The sequence below is a fragment of the Phocoena phocoena genome, chromosome 15 (genome assembly GCF_963924675.1).
Source record: "Phocoena phocoena chromosome 15, mPhoPho1.1, whole genome shotgun sequence".
Taxonomy (NCBI): Eukaryota; Metazoa; Chordata; class Mammalia; order Artiodactyla; family Phocoenidae; genus Phocoena; species Phocoena phocoena.
The window spans coordinates 34,573,096-34,594,834 of record NC_089233.1 but is presented as its reverse complement, the minus strand read 5'-3'; the positions used below and the strand labels follow the sequence as shown (position 1 = coordinate 34,594,834).

Genomic DNA, 21,739 nt, shown 5'->3' with positions numbered 1-21,739 from the left:
GCCCGCTCGCCCACGTTCTCTGGTGTCCTAGCAACCGGAAACTCATCTGAGCTCCAGCAGGGACAGAGGCCATTTTCTCCCTGACCACTGTGACTTGCAGCCTCCCCGGGCCCCTGAGGACCTGTCCGTACAGCTTGCGGGTCCACTGAAAGCCACCGTTTGTCCCCATGGACTCCCAGAAGGCCAGCCCAGCCGGCCCCTAACCCCGGCAGAATGAGCTTCTCGCTCACGTTCTCAGAGCTGGTCAACATCGCCATCCCACAGTGCAGGGTGGTGAACTTCAAGGCCCTGCACCTCCTACTCCAGGGTATCCTGGAGCACATCCACATGGCTGACCTTGAGAAGGTCCTCTCGGTGGATGAGGACTTCCTCCACACCTCGCCAGCCATGTTCATGCCCCGGGAAGGAGACGCCCAGCCCATCCTTAACGCCATGAAGAGGCTCGGCAACATCTTCGACCACCTGGTGAGCCATGTGGACAAGATGGAGAACCAGCTGGCTGTGCTGCAGGAACTGCCCTCCACCTCCCAGCTGCTGGAGGGCAGCCAGGGCACTGGCCAGCGTGCCCAGGACTTATGGAACCTGATAAAGCTCCGGATATTGGAGGGCAACGAGGAAGCCATGGCCAAGGTAAGCCGCCTGGACTCCAGAAGCTGCCGTCCCCCTTGGCTCTCCTGCCAGGCTGTTCACCCCTACCTGGTGCCCCTGATGAAGGGCCCTGCCCTTAACCAGGAGAGGAATTTGGCTTTGGACTCAGGCAGAACCGAAGCTCCAAGTTTCCATCCTTCATCAGTGTAGGGGAAAGAAGCCCATACACTGTGTGAAATGTCCAGAGTGGGCACATTCGTAGAGACAGAAAGCAGATGGGTGGTTGCCAGGGGCTGGAGGGAGAGGAAATGGGGAAGGACTGCTTAGTGGTTACAGGGTTTCCTTTTGGGGTGGTGATGAGGTTTTAGAACTAAATAGAGAACAACACTATTAAAGCAGTAAATGCTACTGAACTATACACTTTCAAATGGTATTTTTTTGTTTTTGCGGTACGTGGGCCTCTCACTGTTGTGGCCTCTCCCGTTGCGGAGCACCGGCTCTGGACGCGCAGGCTTAGCGGCCATGGCTCACGGGCCTAGCCGCTCCACGGCATGTGGGATCTTCCCAGACTGGGGCACGAACCCGTGTCCCCTGCATCAGCAGGCGGACTCTCAACCACTGCACCACCAGGGAAGCCCTCAAATGGTATGTTATGTGAATCTCACCTCAATGAAAAAAAAATAATTGAGGACCTGTAGGTGAGGAAACTGACACTCAGAAAATAGAACTACCATATGACCCAGCAATCCCACTACTGGGCATATACCCTGAGAAAACCATAATTCAAAAAGGCACATGCACACCAATGTTCACTGCAGCACTATTTACAATAGCCAGGATGTGGAAGCAACCTAAATGCCCATCGACAGGTGAATGGATAAAGAAGATGTTGTACCTATATACAATGGAATATTACTCATCCATAAAAAGGAACAAAATTGGGTCATTTGTAGAGATGTGGATGGACCTAGACTCTCATACAGAGTGAAGTAAGAAAGAGAAAAATATCACATCTTAACACATATATGTGGAATCTAGAAAAATGGTACAGACAAACTTATTTGCAGGGCAGGAATAGAGATGCAGATGTAGAGAACGGACATGGGGACATAGGAGGCAAGGGGAGGGTGGGACGAAGTGGGAGATTAGGATTGACATAAGTACACTACCATGTGTAAAATAGGTAGCTAGTGGGAACCTGCTGTATAGCACAGGGAGCTCAGCTCAGTGCTCTGTGATGACCTAGATGGGTGGGATGGGGGGGAGGTCCAAGAGGGAGGGGATATATGTATACATATAGCTGAGTTACTTTATTGTACAGCAGAAACTAACACAACATTGTAAAGCAACTATACCCCAATTTAAAAAAAAGAAAAGAAAAGAAATATTGATTTGCTGCGGGTGCAGCAGCCAGTGACCGGGGAACAGGGATGAGCTGAGGCCTTCTGATTCAGGACCCACCTTGGAACTCTTGCTCCCCTGCCTCCCCACCCAGCACACAGTTATCCATCAGGAGCTGTAGCCTTGGGGAAGAGTTGGATTTTGAAGAATAAATACCCCAGCCTCTCTCTCCTCCCTTCCTCCCATTGGCCAAACAAGAGGGCCAGAAGTCAGAGCACCAGGGGAGTGGAGAGCGCAGTGCCTGTGGGTCAGCCTCTGAGGGCAGTGAGTAGGGGCAGAGGATGGATGTGCGGGGGCAACAGAGAACGTCCATCACACGGAGGAGTCATTCCAGGATGTCTTAGGTTAACACTGCTCTTATTTAAATTGAGGTGCGAGTCACATAACATAAAGTGAACAGCTGGGTGGCATTTGGTACATTGATAGTGTAGTGCAAGCACCACCTCTATCCCCTTCTAAACCATTTCCATGGTTCGAAAAGGAAACCCTGTGTCCTCATCACTCCCCACTCCTCCTCCCTCCACCCCAACAATGCTAATCTGCTTTCTGGCTCTAAAGATTTACCAATTCTGGGCATTTCATAGAAATAGAATCATACAATATATGGCTTTTTGTGTCTGGCTTCTCTCACTGAGCGTCATGTTTCCCAGGTTCATCCACATTGTAGCCTGTGTCTGTGCTTCACTCCCTTTTATGGCTGAATAGTATTCTATCGTAGGGACACACCACATTGGGTTTAACCATTCACCTGTTGCTGGGCATTTGGCTTGAGACTCTTTTTTTTGGCCTCATCGTGCAGCTTGCAGGATTGTAGTTCCCAAACCAGGGATTGAACCCGGGGTCCCTGCAGTGAAAGCACCCAGTCTTAACCACTGGACCACTAGGGAATCCTGGGTTGAGACTCTTTTTAAACAAAAGCAGTGTATTATTTGAAGGACGCTGGGGTTTCTCATTGGCACCAAGGAAGAAGTGGGTGGACAGGCCTCAAAGGGAGGAAGTGTTCGTAGATCTCCTGCATCTTAAAAACAGCCCTTAACTTGTCTCAGCTTCCAGCTGCCAGTCTCCAGGTCTTCTGGTTATAATTTTTGGGTAAGAGAATGAGATGGCACACCTAGGGTCAGGTGTCCACTCCTGGCCAGGCAGGCAGGGTCGTGCCTAAGAATTAGAGCTCCTGGAGGCCCATTCCCACTGCCTGGACTGGCAGGCACCCCAAAGCTATCAATACACAGGGACCACCAGGCTTTACATCCAACCTGGGGGCTGAAAAAGGTGGGAGCCCTGGTGCAGGTGTTTGTAGAGGTGACAGAAACAGACAATGCAAGATCCCTTCCTAGAACTCAGAGACTCTATAGGCCATGAGAAGCACAGAGCAGAGTCCACCAGCCTGACTTTCCTGGGCCTTGTGCCTCTTCTCCTCACTGTCCCCTTCACCCTCACTCCTCCACTGGCTCCCTCCCCAGGGGAATGATCTTGAGAACAAGCGCTCACTGCATGCCAGGTGAGCTGGATGCTCCATCTGTTCACTCCTTTAATCTTCTTAACGACTCTAAGAGGAAAGTGCTGTCATTATCCCGTGCTTACAGATGAGGAAATGGAGGCACAGAGAGGTTAAGTAACCCACTCGAGGTCACAGAGTTAGAAAATGGGGAGCCAGTGCCAACTTGAGCCGAGTGGGTAGCTGGAAGGCATAGGATTGTGGGTGCTGAGATGCCACTTACCCCCTGGAAGGGGTGAGGGATGGCCACGGCCTCCTCCTCCCAGGATTGTTAACAACAATTAAAACCAAACAAGATAAAGCATGGGAACTGCTTAGCACAGAGCTGGACGTCCGTTCTGGCCGAGATGGGCTGATGCAGGCGAGAGGCAAAGCGACACGGTGTGAGCCATAAATCTTCGTGCTCAGTGGAAGCAGCCGGGCACAGAGAACCACACTGCATGATTCTGTTCATAGACAACGCCCAGAATAGGAAAGTCCGTAGCAACAGAAAATGTCAGTTGCCGGGGGCTGGGAGTTGAGTGCTGGTGGGTATGGGTTTTTTCTGGGGCGATGAAAATGTTCTGGAACTAGATAGTGGTGACGGCTGCACAAACCTGTGAATGTACCGACTGCCACCGAATTGTTCACTTTAGTATTGTTATGTGTGTTTTACCACACGCACAAAAAGCAGAGATCATCTAACTATATGCTGTCTCCAAGAGACACACTGATTCAAAGACAAATAGGTTGGAAGTTAAAGGATAGAAAAAGATATTCCACACAAGCAGTAGCCAGAAGAGAGCTGGAGTTACTGTACTAACATCAGACAGGATAGACTTTAAGACAAGAAGTGTTACTAGAGACAACAGAAGGCTGCAGGGGTGGCTGAGGGCAGGTTACAGGGACCTCAAAGCTGGAGAGGTGGACACGATGTCCGAGGTGCCAGCCCCTCCGGAGCAGCCTGCCCCCGGCCTGCCTTGATGGATGAAGTCTCCTAGAATGCACGAGTACCCAGAGTGGCCCAGCCAGCTCATACAGGGGGCTGGTGGACAGGTTCGGAACTGGTCATACCGCCCTCAGAGGACTGTTTGTGTACCTAGGAATGTCCCCACCACCGTTAGAGAATGTCGCCAAGTCCCAGAATGGCTGAGGTTGCCAGGGTTACCACGAAGCTGACCCATTGTCGGGGTTGCCATGGTAGCTGGTTCTAGGGCGGTGCAAGCTGCTTAGCTAAGAATCTACAACCCACTCCCACCGTACCCCCAACTCCGGCCCACGTCAGCCAGGCTGGCAGACCAAATGCCACCCTTCATGGGGAAGACAAGCCTCCCAGCCCCAGCACTTACCCCAGATGGGGTGAATGGTGCCCTGGAAACTAGGGCAGGCACAAAGGGGGCTTCTGGAGAGGTTTGGGAGGACCCACAGGTGCAGCACAAGGGGTGGTGCTCTTGGTCAGCACACCGCTGGATTTGGGGGCTCGGGTAGGGCAGCAGGTCCTCACTAAGCAAGCTTAGATTGCAGTTTCTAACCCTCAGCATGACTGACATTTGGGGCCGGATAATTCTTTGTGGTGGAGATTGTCCTGTGCACTGAAGGATGCTGAGCAGCATCCTTGGCCTCTACCCACTAGATGCCAGGAACACCCCATAGTCATGACAACCAGAAATGTCTCCAGACTTGCCAAATGCCCACTGGGGGCCAAATCGCCCCATTGAGAACTGCTTAGAAAACCTGGGCTCCCTGCTTGCTGTGCAACCTCCAGGGGGGCACCCACCCAGGCTCCTGGCGCCAGGGAGCATTTCCAGAATTGCAAGTTCCCAGGCCCTGCCTGCATCTCCCAGGCAGCCCTGAACAGGAGTTTTAGAAAGCTGCTCAGAAGCCCCTGGCTGTCTCTTCGAGGCCTCGGTTATCTCAGGTTATCTCATCTGTTATGATAACCCCTGCTGGCGTCACAGGGGAAAATCAGGGGCCATGTCCACTGTCTGTTATTAAGATTGTTCTGGCTAACCCCGTTTCCATAAGTAAACTTGTGTGTCCCACTAGGGGATTGTAACAACCTGTTGCTGCTTTTGTTTTGAAATTTCAAAACTCCCTCCCCATTTTACTCCCCCAACCAAAATCTGCTGTGTATCCCACAATTAAAATGATTTTAAATTTAAATTGGTTTTTGAGAATTCCAAAGCAAAGCTTAAGGGCACGGAAGACCCTTTGGGGTTTTAGAGAATCAAGGTGAAAGTCATTGCACTAATAGTAATGAACTTCCTGCGTTGGCAGTGCTCTTCCCAGGGTGCCGGGAAGAGCTATTGCATTCCTCCTTCCCTGGGAAGGAAGTGATGTTAGCATTCCCATTTCCCAAAGTTCTGGCTCTGAGGCCTTGTAGACCAGTCTAGCTGATTGTTCAAGGGGATGTTTGTCTTGGACCCCCTTATCAGCCCTTGAAAGCTTCTGGAAGCACTTGGACCCCAGGTCGAACCTACATTCTTGAAGCCATCCTCAGACAGAGAGAAAGAGACAGAAAGACAGAGGGAGAATGAATGTCTGGACATTCTGCTTCCAAGAAGGGCAGCTTTCTAGAATTCGCTTCCCTGAACTTGGCTCCATCCCAGCCCTGATTGTGGCCTGAGGGGCCAAGTGGGATCTTCCTGGCTGTTCTCCCACCAACACAGTCCAGAGTTCGGGGCGTGACCCCCCTGGTGAGAAGCAGGCTAGATCTGCTGTGGGAAACCTTTAACTGCATGTCCTAGGAGACCCACGAGAAAAGCATCTTCCTCCTCTCCTGTGCAGCCCCTACCCATGGAGCAGCCCACCAGGCCATCGTTTCTGGGTTTGCCCTGTAGTTACCCATGGGAGAGGGGTATGATTCCTGCTCAGATGATTTGGTCCCCTGGTTGGTACCCAGAGATACAAGGGGAGGGGGAAGCATCCCTGCATAGGTGGGGGATCTGGACCTTGTAGATTTCTCTGAAAAGCATTTTTCTATCTACAGCAGATAAGGCCTTGGAAAACTGGTCTCTTAATACTATTATCACTCCCAGAAAAATTAACAGTAACTCATGAATACCATCCAATAGACAGTGTTGCAGTTTCCCCCAGTTAAAACAAAAATGCTATTGTTTAAAGCTTTATTGAGATATATTCCACATACCAGGAAGTTCATCCATTTAAAGTATACTGGGGGCTTCCCTGGTGGCACAGTGGTTAAGAATCCACCTCCCAATGCAGGAGACGCAGGTTCGATCCCTGATCGGGGAACTAAGATCCCACATGCCACAGGGCAACTAAGCTTGCATGCCGCAACTACTGAGCTTGTGCATCTCAACGAGAGAGCCCGCATGCCGCAAACTACAGAGCCCATGCGCCCTGGAGCCTGCAGGCCACAACTACAGAGCCCATGCACCCTGGAGCCTGGGCTCCACAACTAGAAAGAGAAAATCCATATACCACAACTAGGGAGAAGTCCATGCACCACAGTGAAGAGCCCACGCTGCAATGAAAGATCCCATGTGCCTCAACGGGATCCCTGGACCACCAGGGAAGTCCCTTACCGTAATGTCTTCAGGCTTATCTGTAGCATGTATCAGTACTTTATTTTTTGGCCATATAATATTCCATTGTATGGGTAGACCAGATTTTGTTTATCAGTTGATGGGTATTTGGGTTGTTTCCACCTTTTGGCTATTAGGAATAATGCCACTATGAACATTGCTGTACAAGATTTTCTGTGAACATAGGCTTTCATTTCTTTTTTTTTTTTTTTTTTGCGGTACGCGGGCCTCTCACTGTTGTGGCCTCTCCTGTTGCGGAGCACAGGCTCCGGGCGCGCACGCTCAGCGGCCATGGCTCATGGGCCCAGCCGCTCTGCGGCATGTGGGATGTGGGATGTGGGATGTGGGATCTTCCCGGACCGGGGCACGAACCCGTGTCTCCTGCATCGGCAGGCGGACTCTCAACCTCTGCACCACCAGGGAAGCCCATAGGCTTTCATTTCTATATACCTAAAGGTGGAATTGCTGGACCACATGGTAACTCTGTGTTTCAATCCTGGGGAACTGTCAGCCTGTTTTCCAAAGAGGTGCACCATTTTATATTCCTGCCAGCAGTGTATAAGGATTCCAATTTCTCCACATCCTCACCAACACTTCTTATTTTCTGTCTTTTTGATGATAGCCATCCTAGCATATCTCACTGTGGTTTTGATTTTTATTTTCCTGGTGACTAATGATGTTGAGCATCTTTTCTTGTGCTTATTGCCCATTTGTATATCATCTTTGGAAAAATGTCTGTTCAGATCTTTGCCCATTTTTAAAACTATTTATTTATTTATTTTGGCCACGCTGGGTCTTAGTTGTGGCATGCAGGATCTTCCTTGAGGCACACAGGATCTTTTAGTTGTGACATGTGGACTCTTTAGTTGTGGCATGCGAACTCTTAGTTGTGGCATGCATGCAGGATCTAGTTCCCTGGCCAGGGATCGAACCCAGGCCCCCTGCATTGGGAGTGTGGAGTCTTATCCACTGGACCCCCAGGGAAGTCCTTGCTCATTTTTTTTTTTTTTTTTTTTTTTTGCGCTACACGGGCCTCTCACTGCTGCGGCCTCTCCCGTTGTGGAGCACAGGTTCTGGACACGCAGGCCCAGCGGCCATGGCTCACGGGCCCAGCCACTCTGCAGCATGTGGGATCTTCCCAGACCGGAGCACGAACCCGCGTCCCCTGCATCAGCAGGCGGACTCTCAACCACTGCGCCACCAGGGAAGCCCCTTGCTCATTTTTAATTGGATTATTTTTCTTATATGTAGCTGGATTCAGTTTGGTAGTATTTTGTTGAGGATTTTTGCATCCATATTCTAGTTTTCCTGTGATATCTTTGATTTTTATCAGGGCAATATTGGCCTCATAGAATGAGTTAGGAATTCTTCTGGTTTTTGGAAAAGTTTGTTAAGAATTGGTATTAAGGGCTTCCCTGGTGGCGCAGTGGTTGAGAGTCCGCCTGCCGATGCAGAGGATGCGGGTTCGTGCCCCAGTCCGGGAAGATCCCACGTGCTGCGGAGCGGCTGGGCCCGTGAGCCATGGCCGCTAAGCCTGCGCGTCCGGAGCCTGTGCTCCACAACGGGAGAGGCCACAACAGTGAGAGGCCCGCGTAGCACAAAAAAAAAAAAAAAAAAGAATTGGTATTAATTGTCCTTTAAATTTTTGATAAAAGTCATTGGTGAAGCCATCTGGGCTTGGGCCTTTTTTCACGTGTTGTTTTTGTTTTTGTTTTGCTAATTCAGTCATTTTACTTGTTTTAGGTCTATTCAGATTATTTTGTCTTGAGTCAGTCTTGGCAGTTTATGTCTTTCTAGGAATTTGTCCATTTCATCCACCTTATCTGATTTGTTGGCATACAACTGTTCATAGTATTCCTTTATAATTCTTTTTATTTCTGTAGGGTCAATAGCAATGTTCCCTCTTTGATTTCTCATTCTAGTAATTTGAGTCTTCTCTTTTTTTCTTGGTCAATCCAGCTAAAGGTTTGCTAATTTTGTTGATCTTTTCAAAGAACCAGCTTTTAGTTTCATTGATTTCCTCTATTATTTTTCTGTTCTTTATTTCAGTGGTCCCTAACCTTTTTGGCACCAGGGACTGGTTTCGTGGAAGACAGTTTTTCCACGAACCAGGGGGTGAGGTGGTTTCAGGATGATTCAAGAGCATTATATTTATCATGCACTTTATTTCTATTATTATTACATTGTAGTATATAATTAAATAACTGTACAACTCACCATAATGCTGACAGGAGGTGGAGCTCAGGTGGTAATGTGAGCAATGGGGAGCGGCTATAAATACAGATGAAGCTTGCTTGCTTGCCCGCTGCTCACCTCCTGCTGTCCGTGGACCAGGGGTTGGGGACCCCTGCTCTATTTCATTAGTTTCCACTCTAATCTTTATTGTTTCAGTTTTTCTGCCTTCTTTAGTTTTATTTTGATCTGTCTTTTCCAGTGCCTTCAGGTAGAAGATTAGGCTATTGATTTGAGATCTTTCTTCTTTATTAATATTGTCACTTCCAGCTAAAATTTCTCTCTAAGCACTGCTTTAGCTGCATCCTGTAAGTTTTGGTGTGTTTGTGTTTTCATTTTAATTCATCTCAAAGTGTTTCTAATTTCCTTTGCAATTTCTTCTTTGACCCATTGGTTATTTAGGAGAATGTTGTTTAATTTCCATATATTTGTGAACTTCCAAAAGTTTCTTCTGTTATTGATTTTTTTTAAATAAATTTTATTTATTTATTTTTGGCTGCATTGGGTCTTCATTGCTGCCTGTGGGCTTTCTCTAGTTGCGGTGAGCAGGGGCTACTCTTTGTTGCCGTGCGTGGGCTTCTCATTGCGGTGGCTTCTCTTGTTGCAGAGCACGGGCTCTAGGAGCCCAGGCTTCAGTAGTTGTGGCTCGCAGGCTCTAGAGCACAGGCTCAGTAGTTGTGGCACACAGGCTTAGTTGCTCAGCGGCATGTGGGATCTTCCTGGACCAGGGCTCGAACCCTTGTCCCCTGCGTTGGCAAGCAGATTCTTAACCACTGTGCCACCAGGGAAGCCCCTGTTATTGATTTCTAATTTAACTCCATTGTGGTCGAGAATACACATTTTGTATGATTTCAGTCCTTTTTAAATTTATTGAGTCTTGTCTTATGGCCTAACATATGGTCTATCCGGTAGAATGTTCTATTGGGTTGGCCAAGAAGTTTGTTCAGTTTTTCCGTAACATCTTATGGAAAAACCCAAACGAACTTCTTGGCCAACCCAATATGTATATTCTGCCATTGTTGAGTGGAGTGTTCTATAGATGTCTGTTATATCCATTTGGTTTATAGTGATCTTCATATCTTCTGTTTCCTTGATGATCTTCTATCTAGTTGTTTTATCCATTATTGAAAATCGGGTATTGAAGTCTTCAACTATTTCTCCTTTAAGTTATTTCAGTTTTTGCTTCATTTAGTTTTGGGACTTCATTGCTAGGTGCATGTATGTTTATAATTATCATATCTTCCTGATGGATTGACCCTCTTATCATTATAAATGTACCTCTGTGTTTTAGTAACAATTTTTATCTTAAAGTCTATTTTGTCTGATATTAGTGTAGCCACTCTGCTTCTCTGTTGGTTACTGCTTGCATAGTATATCTTTTTCTATCCTTTTGTTTTCAGCCTATTTGTATCTTTGAATCTAATATGTGTCTCCTATAGACAGCATGAGGTTGGATCATGTTTTCTTATCTATTCTGCCAATCTCTGCCTTTTAACTGAAATTTCAGCCATTTACATTTAATGTAATTACAGAGAAGAAGGACTTCTGCCATTTCACTATTTGTTATTTTTGTTACCTGAATGCCTAACTATGCACTAGACCCTTTATATAAATTATCACAGTTTTTTCATACCCATTTAATTACTGAGGAGTCTAAAATCTGGGAAGATGCAGTAACAGCCCCAGTCATTGGTGGAGCTGAGCTGTGAGACCAACATTGCACCCATCAGCTCTTGCCTTGAAGTTTCCTCCCTGCTCCTCTGGCTTCCCCCTTACCCTCCAAGGGCCAATCTGCACATGCGGCCAGAAGTACCCTTTAAAAACATAAATCCAATAAATTCCTTGTTGATCTTCCAGTGGCTCCTACCAAAGGGCATGAGATGCTTCATGATGAGTGACTCCTGCTTACTGAACACATTCAAACCGAGGGTTGCCTCCTTCCCACTTAGGCCACCTGAGAGCTCAGAGCACAATTCACTTCAGTGTCATTTTCTGGCCTCTGAATATGTTCTAGCCTAAGCCTTTGAAGAGCCCAAAAGACTTCTTGAACCATGGCCATCACCAGAGAGCTTCCACACTTTACTTGCCTTTTCCCCCAGCTGCACCTAACTTCACACTTTCCTTTCCTTTCTCCCTCTTCAGTCCATGGAGACCCTGCAGGATTTGCTCACTGACATTTATGCACTCAGGGTCACTGTTGAAACCCTCAGGAAGGATGTGGCCATGCTGAAGGACATGTTTGACAAGGTAGACCCTCCCCAGCATCCTTCATACTGGCCATGCTGCTTGGACATCTGGTGGTTGGGGTAACAGGGTAAATCCAAGAAGCCTGTTCTTAGTCAAAGAACACAGCTTTGGGGGCAGGAGAAGGGGTCTGACATGGCTGAGCCACTTGGTCCATCCCACTGAACTCTGCAGCTTACACAATGATCCTCACCCTGCTGTGTTAAGACATCATTTGTAAGTGACAGAAACCTAGTTCATCCTGGCTTAGGCAAAAGAAGAGAATTTATTGTCTCATTTACTAAAAAGTCAGGAATGCCTTCAGTTACAGCCAGATCAAGATGTTCATACCACATACCAAGGTGCTCAACATCTCTCCCTCAGTGATGCTTTCCTCTGGGTTGGCTTCATTCTCACACAGGTACTCCCCAAGTCCTGGTAACTCCAGGCTTATAGTCCATCAACTTAGCAGAAAGAGAATACTTATTCCTTGTCTAGAAAACTTTGTTAACACTGAAAAGTGGAGTAAACCTAGCATAGGCATACATTCTAGCTCCCTCTGTAGCCACAAGAATATCAACCCAGACATGTTCTAACTCCTTACCGTGATGGGAAAGGATATGGAATCCCTGAAGTGTAAGGTCACAGCTGGTGAGAGCTGGGCTCCAAAGCCAGGCCTCAACACCCCAGGATGGTGTTATGGCTGAGGTTTTACAACTTGTCCCCAAATAACATGATTTATTGTATCATCCCTAATACACAGGTCAGTGTACGTATTTGATCATGATGGCAACTGTGAGAACTTCAGTCTTGGGCTGTGTAGCTCCCATCTGAGCAGAAAGGGCACTGCCAGGAAACTGTCATGAAACACTAAAACAGACAGTTGGCCAAATCTGTTTGGGAAACAATGCCTTCTCAGCTTACCTCTTGGAGATTCTTAAGGTACTTTGGCCCATTAAAGGCTCTGAAAAGTCCTTCAGTATAAAAACCCATTGAATGTTTTTTTGGGGTTTTTTTTGCGGTACGCGGGCCTCTCACTGTTGTGGCCTCTCCCGCTGCGGAGCACAGGCTCCGGACGCGCAGGCTCAGTGGCCATGGCTCACGGGCCCAGCCGCTCCGTGGCATGTGGGATCTTCCTGGACCGGGGCACGAACCCGCATCTGCTGCATCAGCAGGCGGACTCTCAACCACTGCGCCACCAGGGAAGCCCTGAATGTTTTTTAAGCCTAGCATTTCCCAAACTTATTTGCCCAGGGAACCCTCTCCCACTCAGTGGGAAACAGTTGTTTTGGAATCTGTTCTTCCTTCTCCATCTCTTAGTTACCTAGAGCTAAGGCTTTGCATTTGAGCTGGGGGAGAAGCAGGGCTGGAACCAGAACCTGCACCCGCTGGCTCACAGGCTCGGCTCATTTGACAGGTGCATCTGGAAAGAATAGATGCTTTCTCTGAAGATTTGAAAGGGCAGAACTGGAAGATGAGTGCACTGCAGTGGGAAGTGGTGAGGGTCTGGGGCCCATCCTGCCACGCCAGACCCCCGCCCTCCAGGCCCAGGGGTGCTGGGGGCAAGGAGGGGTAGGAGGAGAACACAATCTGGAAAGGCCCATTTATTTGCAAGTGTAGAGGGCAGCATGGAGGAGGGAGCCACTGAGGGTACCACACCCTCTGGGTTCATGACCCTTATTCCCAGTCTCCTTCCCACCCCCCCAGATTTCTCTCCAGAACAAGATAACCACCATGCCCAAAACTGAGGACATGGTGCTCTGGAGCAGCCTCCATGAGGCCATGTTCACCCCAGTAAGTGAAGGAGGAAGCGGAGAGGCAGCATCTGAGCATCGGGGAAGGCGGAGTGAGGAGTGGGCAGGGTGATCGCTGAGCCGGTCTGGAGCAGCCCTGGCCAGCCCAGCCCCCTCTTCCGCAGGGAACTGCTCCACAACTGCTGGATGATTCCAAGCGGTGGCAGATTGCGGAACATGTTGCAGAGATCGACCTTCCTCAGACGGCTGAGTACCACGAAGAAGTTAGCCACGGCCAGGTCGTGGAGGCCATCCAGCGCCCCAGTTCCTAGAGACCATCTGGCATTACCAAGTCCAGGGCAGCTACAGGAGGAGGAGTCTGCCCAAGCAGCTCCGCTTCCCAGGGCCCAGGGACCGGACCAGGCCCAAGTGCTCGAACCTGGGCCTGCGCCTGGATCTGGGCCTGCGTTTGGACCTGGGCCTGCGTTTGGACCTGGGCCTGCGTTTGGACCTGGGCCTGCCCCTGGACTGGGGCCTGCCCCAGGTCCTCAGCCCACACAATCAGGATCCTGGCCTGTACCACCACGAGGCTGGCCTCCTCCCAGAGGCTTGCCCGGGACTAGCTTGGGCTATTTCCAGCCTGGCCTAGGCCTGTCGGGCTCCCTGTCTGCCCAGCTCCTGGGCTCTAGGACCCTACCCCCAGCCATGGAACTAGGCTCAGCTTAGCCTCATTTACTGCAGTCATGGTCTCGCCAGGGAGACACGTCCAAGCTCTCAGCTCTCTCAGAAAAGGAGGAGGAATATTCCTCCGTGGAAGTAGGAGTCCCTCAGGATGGAGCCCCAAGGGCTGAGGCCTCCACGGAAGTACTCCCTAAGGGATCCCCGTCTGCGGTTCAGCAGATAAAATCCAATGCTGCCATTGCAGCTGCTGCCGCAGCCACCTTCACAGCTGCAGCAACATCGGCAGCCCAGGCAGCTAAAGCGGCTGCCAGGCTGGTCAGGGACACCCCGGCCACCAAATTGGCCACCATAGCAACAGCCGTGGCCGCATCCGGGCCCTTAGGGGTCCTTGCAGACATCCTGGGCACAGGGACCTCCCGCGGGGCCTTCACCAAGGATGGCAAGATGGAAGACTTGCAGGAGGTGGACTGTGAAGACATCCTCTTTCCTTCATTCTCTTCTGCCCATGTCCCTCCCAACATGGCCCTGTCCCAGGCCATGCTGGCTGCCAAACAGGCCATGACCCCTGAAGACAAGTAGAAGGCCGTCAGGTATTCCATGAGCCACATAGCCCAGATGCCTATTAGACATGACTCCCTGAAAGAAGAGTTTGCCCAGGTGTCATCCAACGTGCATCAGCGTATGACTTATCTAGGTAGGCCCGGCCTGGCTTCTGGAAGGGTAACAAGGGCTCAGGCCCTCCCTGTGGCCTTTGAAAAGCACCTCCTCTCCTACATTTAGCTGCCCCAACAAAATGTGCATTCAACCATTAGCCATTCATTCCTTTGGCTTAAGCATTAGCCTCTTACTAGTCTATTATTTTACAATGAATGTACAGTGAGGTCTTATCTTAGGGAAGAACGGTGGTTAGGGTCTAAAGTTGGTGTTCAAGAAGGAAAATCAAGTCAAAATTACTCTTGGAAATTCCCTTTCAATAGCCCATAAAATAGTACTGCTGTACAGTATTTTGATAAGTCCAGATCAACCAGAGTGTCTAATAGCACTGAACAGACCCCAGATGAAGTGGTCAATTTGGGATTAGGAACAACAGCTGGGCAAACATATGTTTTCTTAAAGACCACAGTCAGGCTTCCCTGGTGGCGCAGTGGTTGAGAGTCCGCCTGCCAATGCAGGGGACATGGGTTCATGCCCCGGTCCGGGAAGATCCCACATGCCGTGGAGTGGCTGGGCCCGTGAGCCATGGCCGCTGAGCCTGCGCGTCCAGAGCCTGTGCTCCGCAACGGGAGAGGCCACAACAGTCAGAGGCCCGTATACCACAAAAAAAAAACAAAAAAACCACAGTCATGTTCTAGGTGGCAGTAGGACCAATAGACTTATGATCCCAGTTCATGCCCATGATGGGCATATGTTCACTGTGGGGAGTGGAGAGGAGAATGGCCTACCCTAGTGGTTCTCAACCTTAAGCTCACCTCAGCATCCCTGGGGCACTCGGTAAGGCACAGGCTGCTGGGCCCGACCCCAGATCTGACCTGTTGGTGTGAGTGGGGCCCTAGAATTTCTCTTTCTAACCCATTCTGGGGGATGCTGCTTATGCTGCTGTTGGCTCAGGGAACCCACTTTCAGATCCACTGTCCTCCCCTCTTTGAATCATTATCTTGCTTTTTCGCTCTCTGCCAGGTGTAATAGTTGAATTAGCCTAAGTCAAATCCATACATGGTGCCACCCCTGATGGGCAGTGCCATTCCACAGATCTTGAAAAAGAACTTCGAGCAGCTAAAAAGAACCACACCGATCTCTGTGAATTCTGGGGCACAGCTTAGGTCATGATAGTCATGAATTTAAATATAAAACATAAAGCCATAATAGCCCAAACTCTACTTCTGACTAGTTGCCATTTTTGTTAAGAAAACTAAAAATAGGTTGTGAATGTGTCTTGGCTGCAGTGTTTCCTACCCTCCTAGCTGTGTCATGTACATCACTTTTTGGCCTCTCATCCAAAACTGGATATAGGGCACTTTTTTTTTTCACCCCTCTCCTTTTATGTTAAATCCCCCTTTGCATCTTGTTATGAGATAATACATTTCATAAACTCTCACAAGTAAATACTCCATAGTTTTTCTCAGGACCATTTCTGGGAGGGCAATAAATTCCAGAGAGGTTTCCCTAATAGGATAACCACGAGGCTGTCAAACATCTGAAATAGGGCAAGTTCAAGTTCCCATATGGTCCAAGCACAAAGTGCACACCAGATATTGAGGGCTTAATACGAAAACAAGAATGTGAAATATCTCGTTAATCATTTTGTTGATCACATATTAAAATGATGCTTTTTTTTTTTTTTGGCTGCGCAGCTTGTGGGATCTTAGTTCCCTGACCAGGGATTGAACCCGGGCCCTCGTCAGTGAAAACGTGGAGTCCCAACCACTGGACTGCCAGGGAATTCCCAAAATGATGCTATTTTGGATTATATTGGGTTATGGACTTCCCTGGCGGTCCAGTGGTTGACTCCAAGCTCCCAATGCAGGGGGCACGGGTTCAGTCCCTGGTTGGGGAACTAAGATACTGCATGCCCCACAGTGTGGCCCCCCCCAAAACCCACATGGATTATATTGGGTTAAACAAAATATTTTCTTAAAATTAATTTCACCTGGGACTTCCCTGGTGGTCCAGTGGTTAAGACTTCACCTTCCAATGCAGGGGGTGTGGGTTTGATCCCTGATCAGGGAGCTAAGCTCCCAACTGCCTCGGGGTCAAAAAACCAAAACATAAAACAGAGGCTATATTATAACAAATTCAATAAAGACTTTAAAAATGGTCCACATCAAAAAAAAATCTTTAAAAAAATTAATTTCACCTGCTTATTTTTAGATTTTTTTTTTTAATTTTCACAAGAAAATTTTAGATGATCTCAAAGGTCCCCAAGCTCACAGCATCTCTTTGTTGGAAAGCACTGCCTTAAGTATAACAGAAACAGGTGGAACTCTAGATGAAGCATCTTCCCCCATCCCTGCCCCCAACAGCCACCCCCTCCTTTGCTTTCAGCTAATATGGGAGCCTCTTTCAAGCTTGGGACAACGGCGGACGTATTGCAAGAAAAGATTGGCAGCCTCCAGAAATCCAGAATGAGGGTCAGTGTCCCGGGCAGAAAAGGCATTTGAGAAGACGATGGCTTGAGGTGATGGCAGACTCCATGGCCAGAGCCAGGTGGAGGCCCTGCCCTCCTGGATGCAGCGTTTGTCCTGGAGCTGAAAGGAGCCCTGGGGAGGGAGTGGGGCCCAGAAGGGAGGTGCAGCCCCACGGAAGCAGGTCTGCCCCGGCTGGTGCAAGGCTCCCAGTGGTGGGCGGCCACATGGTTCCCTCTGACAAGTGTCTAAAGTGGCAGTTGGCTGGCAGGCTGGGGATGCCCTGGTCTGGTACTCTCTTGAAGTCCCTTCCCAGCCATGGCGACCTCAGAAACAGAGGCCTCTTGTGTCTATGTCTCCCCCTTGTAGGAGGAGGAACTTGAGAGAATTTGGGGCCACCAGATAGAGATGATAAAGGACCACCACCTCGTGCTGGACAGGGCAGTGGACAAGCTCCAGATTCGCCTGGATGAGTTTAAGGTTCGGAGGTCTGGAAGGGCCCAGAGGAGGGAGGATTCCTCATTGGGACATTCAGATTCTCCCCAAAAATTTCACAGACACCCTGAAGGCAGGGGAACCAGGGACACTTTCCTGGCATTTTACTGTGTGTAAGTTATACTTCCATGAAAAGCAAACAAATCCCGCCACCTGCACCCCCAACACATAAACAAGAGGGCCTGAACAGGATCTGTCTCGTTCACCGCTTGGGTCACCCACGCCAGAAGGGTGCCTGGCACAAAGTGAAGGCTCAGAATGTGCTGAATAAATCGGTGAGTGGATAAGAGGATTTCTTGGGCCAGCTGTTCATGTTCATAACCTTTCCCCTAAACTGGCTTGTTCCCGAGTTCTCACACCATGGGGCCTGTCTGGAACAGCAGAGTCTGACATGAGAAATGTGAGGACGATGCAGAGCACCTCCCAGGGGTCATTCAACCAGACACCTTCTCCCTTGGGCTCACTGAGCTGGCCTGATGACCCTGCCCTGATGACCTCGGGACCAGTCCCATCTGTGCCTTGTCCCAGAGGCATCCCAGACCCTTGGGGAAAGGATCAAAGTTATTCCCAGTGGGAGGAGATGACCCCAGGGTATAAAGAGACAAAATCCCAAACAGATCCACCTGAGGTGATTTCCATAGAGGGCTTCTGATTCCAAGTCAGGGGGCTGTTGGTGGGATGCACTAGGGTGTGGGGAGCGAAAGGGGAGGGCACAGATCCCTCTCCCAAGGCGGTCACACAGAGTGACCAGGCTAGCGTGCACAGGACAACTTGGATGGGAGAGGAGTTCATTGAAGGTGAGCCGATGCCCAGCCCAAGTGGGGAAAGAAGGGAGTGCCTGGGCCGTGTGTGGGCTCCCAATACATGGTTTCAGGCCCAGACTTTTGTGAGCACCAGGATCAGGAACTACGTAGTCTCCTGCCAACTCTGCGCCCTCATTTAGCCACTGCTTTTCAGAGAGACTGGGATGCCGTGTCCTAGGGACCTATTGGTGTCCTTCCTGGTCGGAGACTGGGGCCAGTTCTTTCAGCACTTCTGATGTGTGTCCAGCACCATGTCCTGCCCTGCTCGGGGTGGCGGGGGTGGGCGTAGGATCTGCCTCCAAGGAGCTGTCACTCGTCACTCATTGAGAGAAAGTCAAGAGGAGTTTGGCCAAACAAACCAAATGGATCAAGTCAGCCTTTGTCCAGACTTCCTTCCTGCCTGTTGTGCCAGCAAGAACTAGTTGCTTATAAAAGTGAACCCTGGAAGGATCAGGAGCTGGGCTTTGTACCAGCACGCTTCATTAAATAGTTCTTAAATGAACATGGGCTGCAAGAGATCAGCAGCCTCATGGAGCCCTTCCAGTAGAGGAAGGAGAGAGGGCAGACACCTCTGCCCTGGTTCTGTCGCAACATCGGGACTAGAGAGGAAACACCGCTGTTACTGTGTTACCTGGGTGCCTGGGAGAAAATGTTCTGGACGTAACAGGTGGCACGAGAAATCCCCATTCATTCCCTGAGTCATTCAGCCAACGTCATTGAGCCTTCACTGTGTGCCAGGCGCCCTTCCAGGGCCCAGCGATACAGCAGTCAACAAGATGGACAGCACCAAAGCCCTTACGTGTTTTTTGCGGGGGAGCGGTAATATTTGTTTGCTTTCAATGAAAGTATGCTTTACGCACAGTAAAATGCCCAGGCCTGAAGTGTAAGAGCTAGATTAATTTTTGCCTCTTGGTACACCCATGTCAGCACCACCCAATCAAGATGGAAATGTTTCCATCACCTTAGAGTGTTCCTCTTGGAGTGTTTCCCACTAAGAACCCAGCAGGAAAATAAGTGAGGATAGAACTCTTTCTTACTGACCCAAATAATGTGAAAACATTATTTGCCCTTTGCAAGTGGACAGGTGTCTTTTATAAGCCAGAGGCTGCATTCCAAAGCCATTCTTGGAACAAACTATTATATCCAAGGCTCTGGCTTGGTGCAGGAGGGGACGGATAAGACAGCTGTTGTGTATCAAATGCCAACTCTCCTAGGAAAGTGCCATTTCTAGTCCCCTCAGCATCTTTGGGACAGGAGTGGTATTAATGCCACTTGAACTAGGAGGAAACAGATTCAGGCAGAATAACCAGCCAGTTGGGAGGCAGCCTGCTATTGTGGTTGGGTAGGCCTGGGTTTCAATCCCGATTCTGCCACTTAGTGGGTGTACCAGTTTCCTGCGGCTGCTGTAACAGATGACCACAAACTGGATGGCTTAAAACAAGACATGTACTCGTTCACAGTTCTGGAGGCTAAAAGCCCCAAATCAGGGTGCTGGCAGGGCCTTGCTCTGTCTGAAGCCTCTAGGGGAGGATCCTTCCTGGCCTCTCCCAGCTTCTGGTGGCTCCAGGTGTTCCTTGGCTTATAGACGCATCACTCCAATCTCTGCCTCCGTTGTCACGTGGCCTTCTTCTCTGTGTGTATATCTGTGTCTTCACGTGGCCTCCTCATCCATGTGGGCTGCCCTAATCCAGTATGACCTCATCTTAACTAATTACATCTGCAAAGATCTATTTCCAAATAAGACCATGTCCACAGGTTCTGGGCCGGCATGAATTCTGGGGAGGACATTAGTCAACCCAGTATGCAGGTTACTGTGGCAGTGGAAGTTAGAGGCTCCCGGCTCCTCTTTATTTCTAGATTTTAACTAGGAAGAGCCAAGTGGGGATCTAAGTGTTAATGTTGGGCCTGATGACTCCAAAAGGTCAGCTCCCTGCTAATGTGGTGTTGGAGGAAGCAGCCTGACACGAGGCTGAAGCAGGATCTCCCTTCCATTACCTCCGCCGTCCATCCTAGACCTTGAGACCCATCTGGGGCAAGGTGGATGCGAAGGAGCTTTGCATTAATTAGAATTAGGTTCATCTTGGGCCCTCCCTGGTGGTCCAGTGGGTAAAGACTCCACGCTCCCAATGCAGGGGAACTGGGTTCGATCCCTGGTCAGGGAACTAGATCCTGCATGCATGCTGCAACTAAGAACTGAGACCGCATGCCGCAACTGAGACCCTGCGCAGCCAAAATAAATAAATAAATATTAAAAAAAAAAAGAATTAGGTTCATCTTTGAATAACATAAAACTCCCAAATAACTGACTTAAGGCATAAGTGTATCTCTCTTTTACATTCAAGAAACTCAGAGCTGGTATTGAACTCCATGGTGTGTCACTTCCATTCACAAGGTCACCACATGGTCCAAGACAGCTGCTGGCACTCCAGTCATTAACTCTGCTTCCAAGCCAGCAGTGAAGAGGACACTGACCCACTTCCATTTACACCTCAGTGGTCACATCAATCTATATGAGAGGCTGCGAAACATAGTCATGATTCTGGTCTGCCAGATGCCAGCTAAAAGTTGGGGGTTCTGTTTCTGAGGGTAAAAGGGAGACCAGGTATGTAGGGAGAAGTAGAAGCCTGCTGCCAGCTTTGGAGGAGGAGTGACCCTACCCTCGGGACATGGCCCATTGGATGTGAGGCTCTTTCCAAGCACGTTAGCTGGCTGCTGCTGTCATAGGGAGGGCCCAATAAGTGGAGAGAGGGCAGAATTAATGCAGGGAGTTGTTTTTTCATGGAGTCATGGGGATGGGAAATAAGGTTTTCCCCTGACCCTGGGGCACAGCATGTGTGGCATATAAGTGCTTGGTGGATGAATTGACTCTCATTCTCACGGGGATCCCATTACAGATCAGAAGAGATGCACTTGTCTTAAACATCTAGGGACCCAAAGCATCAGCGTTTGTTTATGCTTTCCTTCCTCAGGTCTTCCTTCCTTTCCTGTGTAGCCACCTGTAGTTCTGTGAGGCCACCTCCAAGGGGACTTCTTGTGCCAAGTCCCACGTTCCTTCTCTTCTGATCTGGGCACCTGGAGCCCAAGCCTTCCAATGTGCCACCCGCCTGCTGTCCACCTGGCCCCATTGTCCCTTCCTAGGGTGGACCTGGGAGGTAGAGGCTATCCTCAGGACTTCTGAGGATAGCTGACATGCCCTCTGCTTCTGTTCTTAGGTTGTCCATTCTCAGATTAAAAACCTAGAAATGTACAAGGCAGACAAAAGTGCGATGGAGCAGGAGCTGAAAGAGGTGAGTGAGCAGAGATTCCTCTCCCTACCCCCTCCCCTATCCTGAGCCCAGCTTTCCCACCAGGATAATAGAATCATCCAGCCAAGACAAAGGCAGGCAGACTTCCGGAGTCTCCTTCCACCTTTATCATATAGAAATTTTGGGGGAAGTTC

General features: G+C 49.4%; 1 protein-coding gene across 1 annotated transcript in view; it reads left to right on the top strand.

Annotated features, from left to right (window-relative positions):
- Positions 1-213: 213 nt before the first annotated feature.
- C15H16orf96 (chromosome 15 C16orf96 homolog) overlaps positions 214-21,739 on the top strand; it is a 38,059-nt gene continuing 16,533 nt past the window's right edge. Inside the window, 10 exon segments of the mRNA XM_065893214.1 lie at positions 214-630; positions 11,386-11,490; positions 12,884-12,964; positions 13,174-13,260; positions 13,385-13,498; positions 13,558-13,806; positions 13,956-14,574; positions 16,923-17,008; positions 17,372-17,482; positions 21,513-21,587. Coding sequence (XP_065749286.1) covers positions 214-630; positions 11,386-11,490; positions 12,884-12,964; positions 13,174-13,260; positions 13,385-13,498; positions 13,558-13,806; positions 13,956-14,574; positions 16,923-17,008; positions 17,372-17,482; positions 21,513-21,587 — 1,944 coding nt within the window.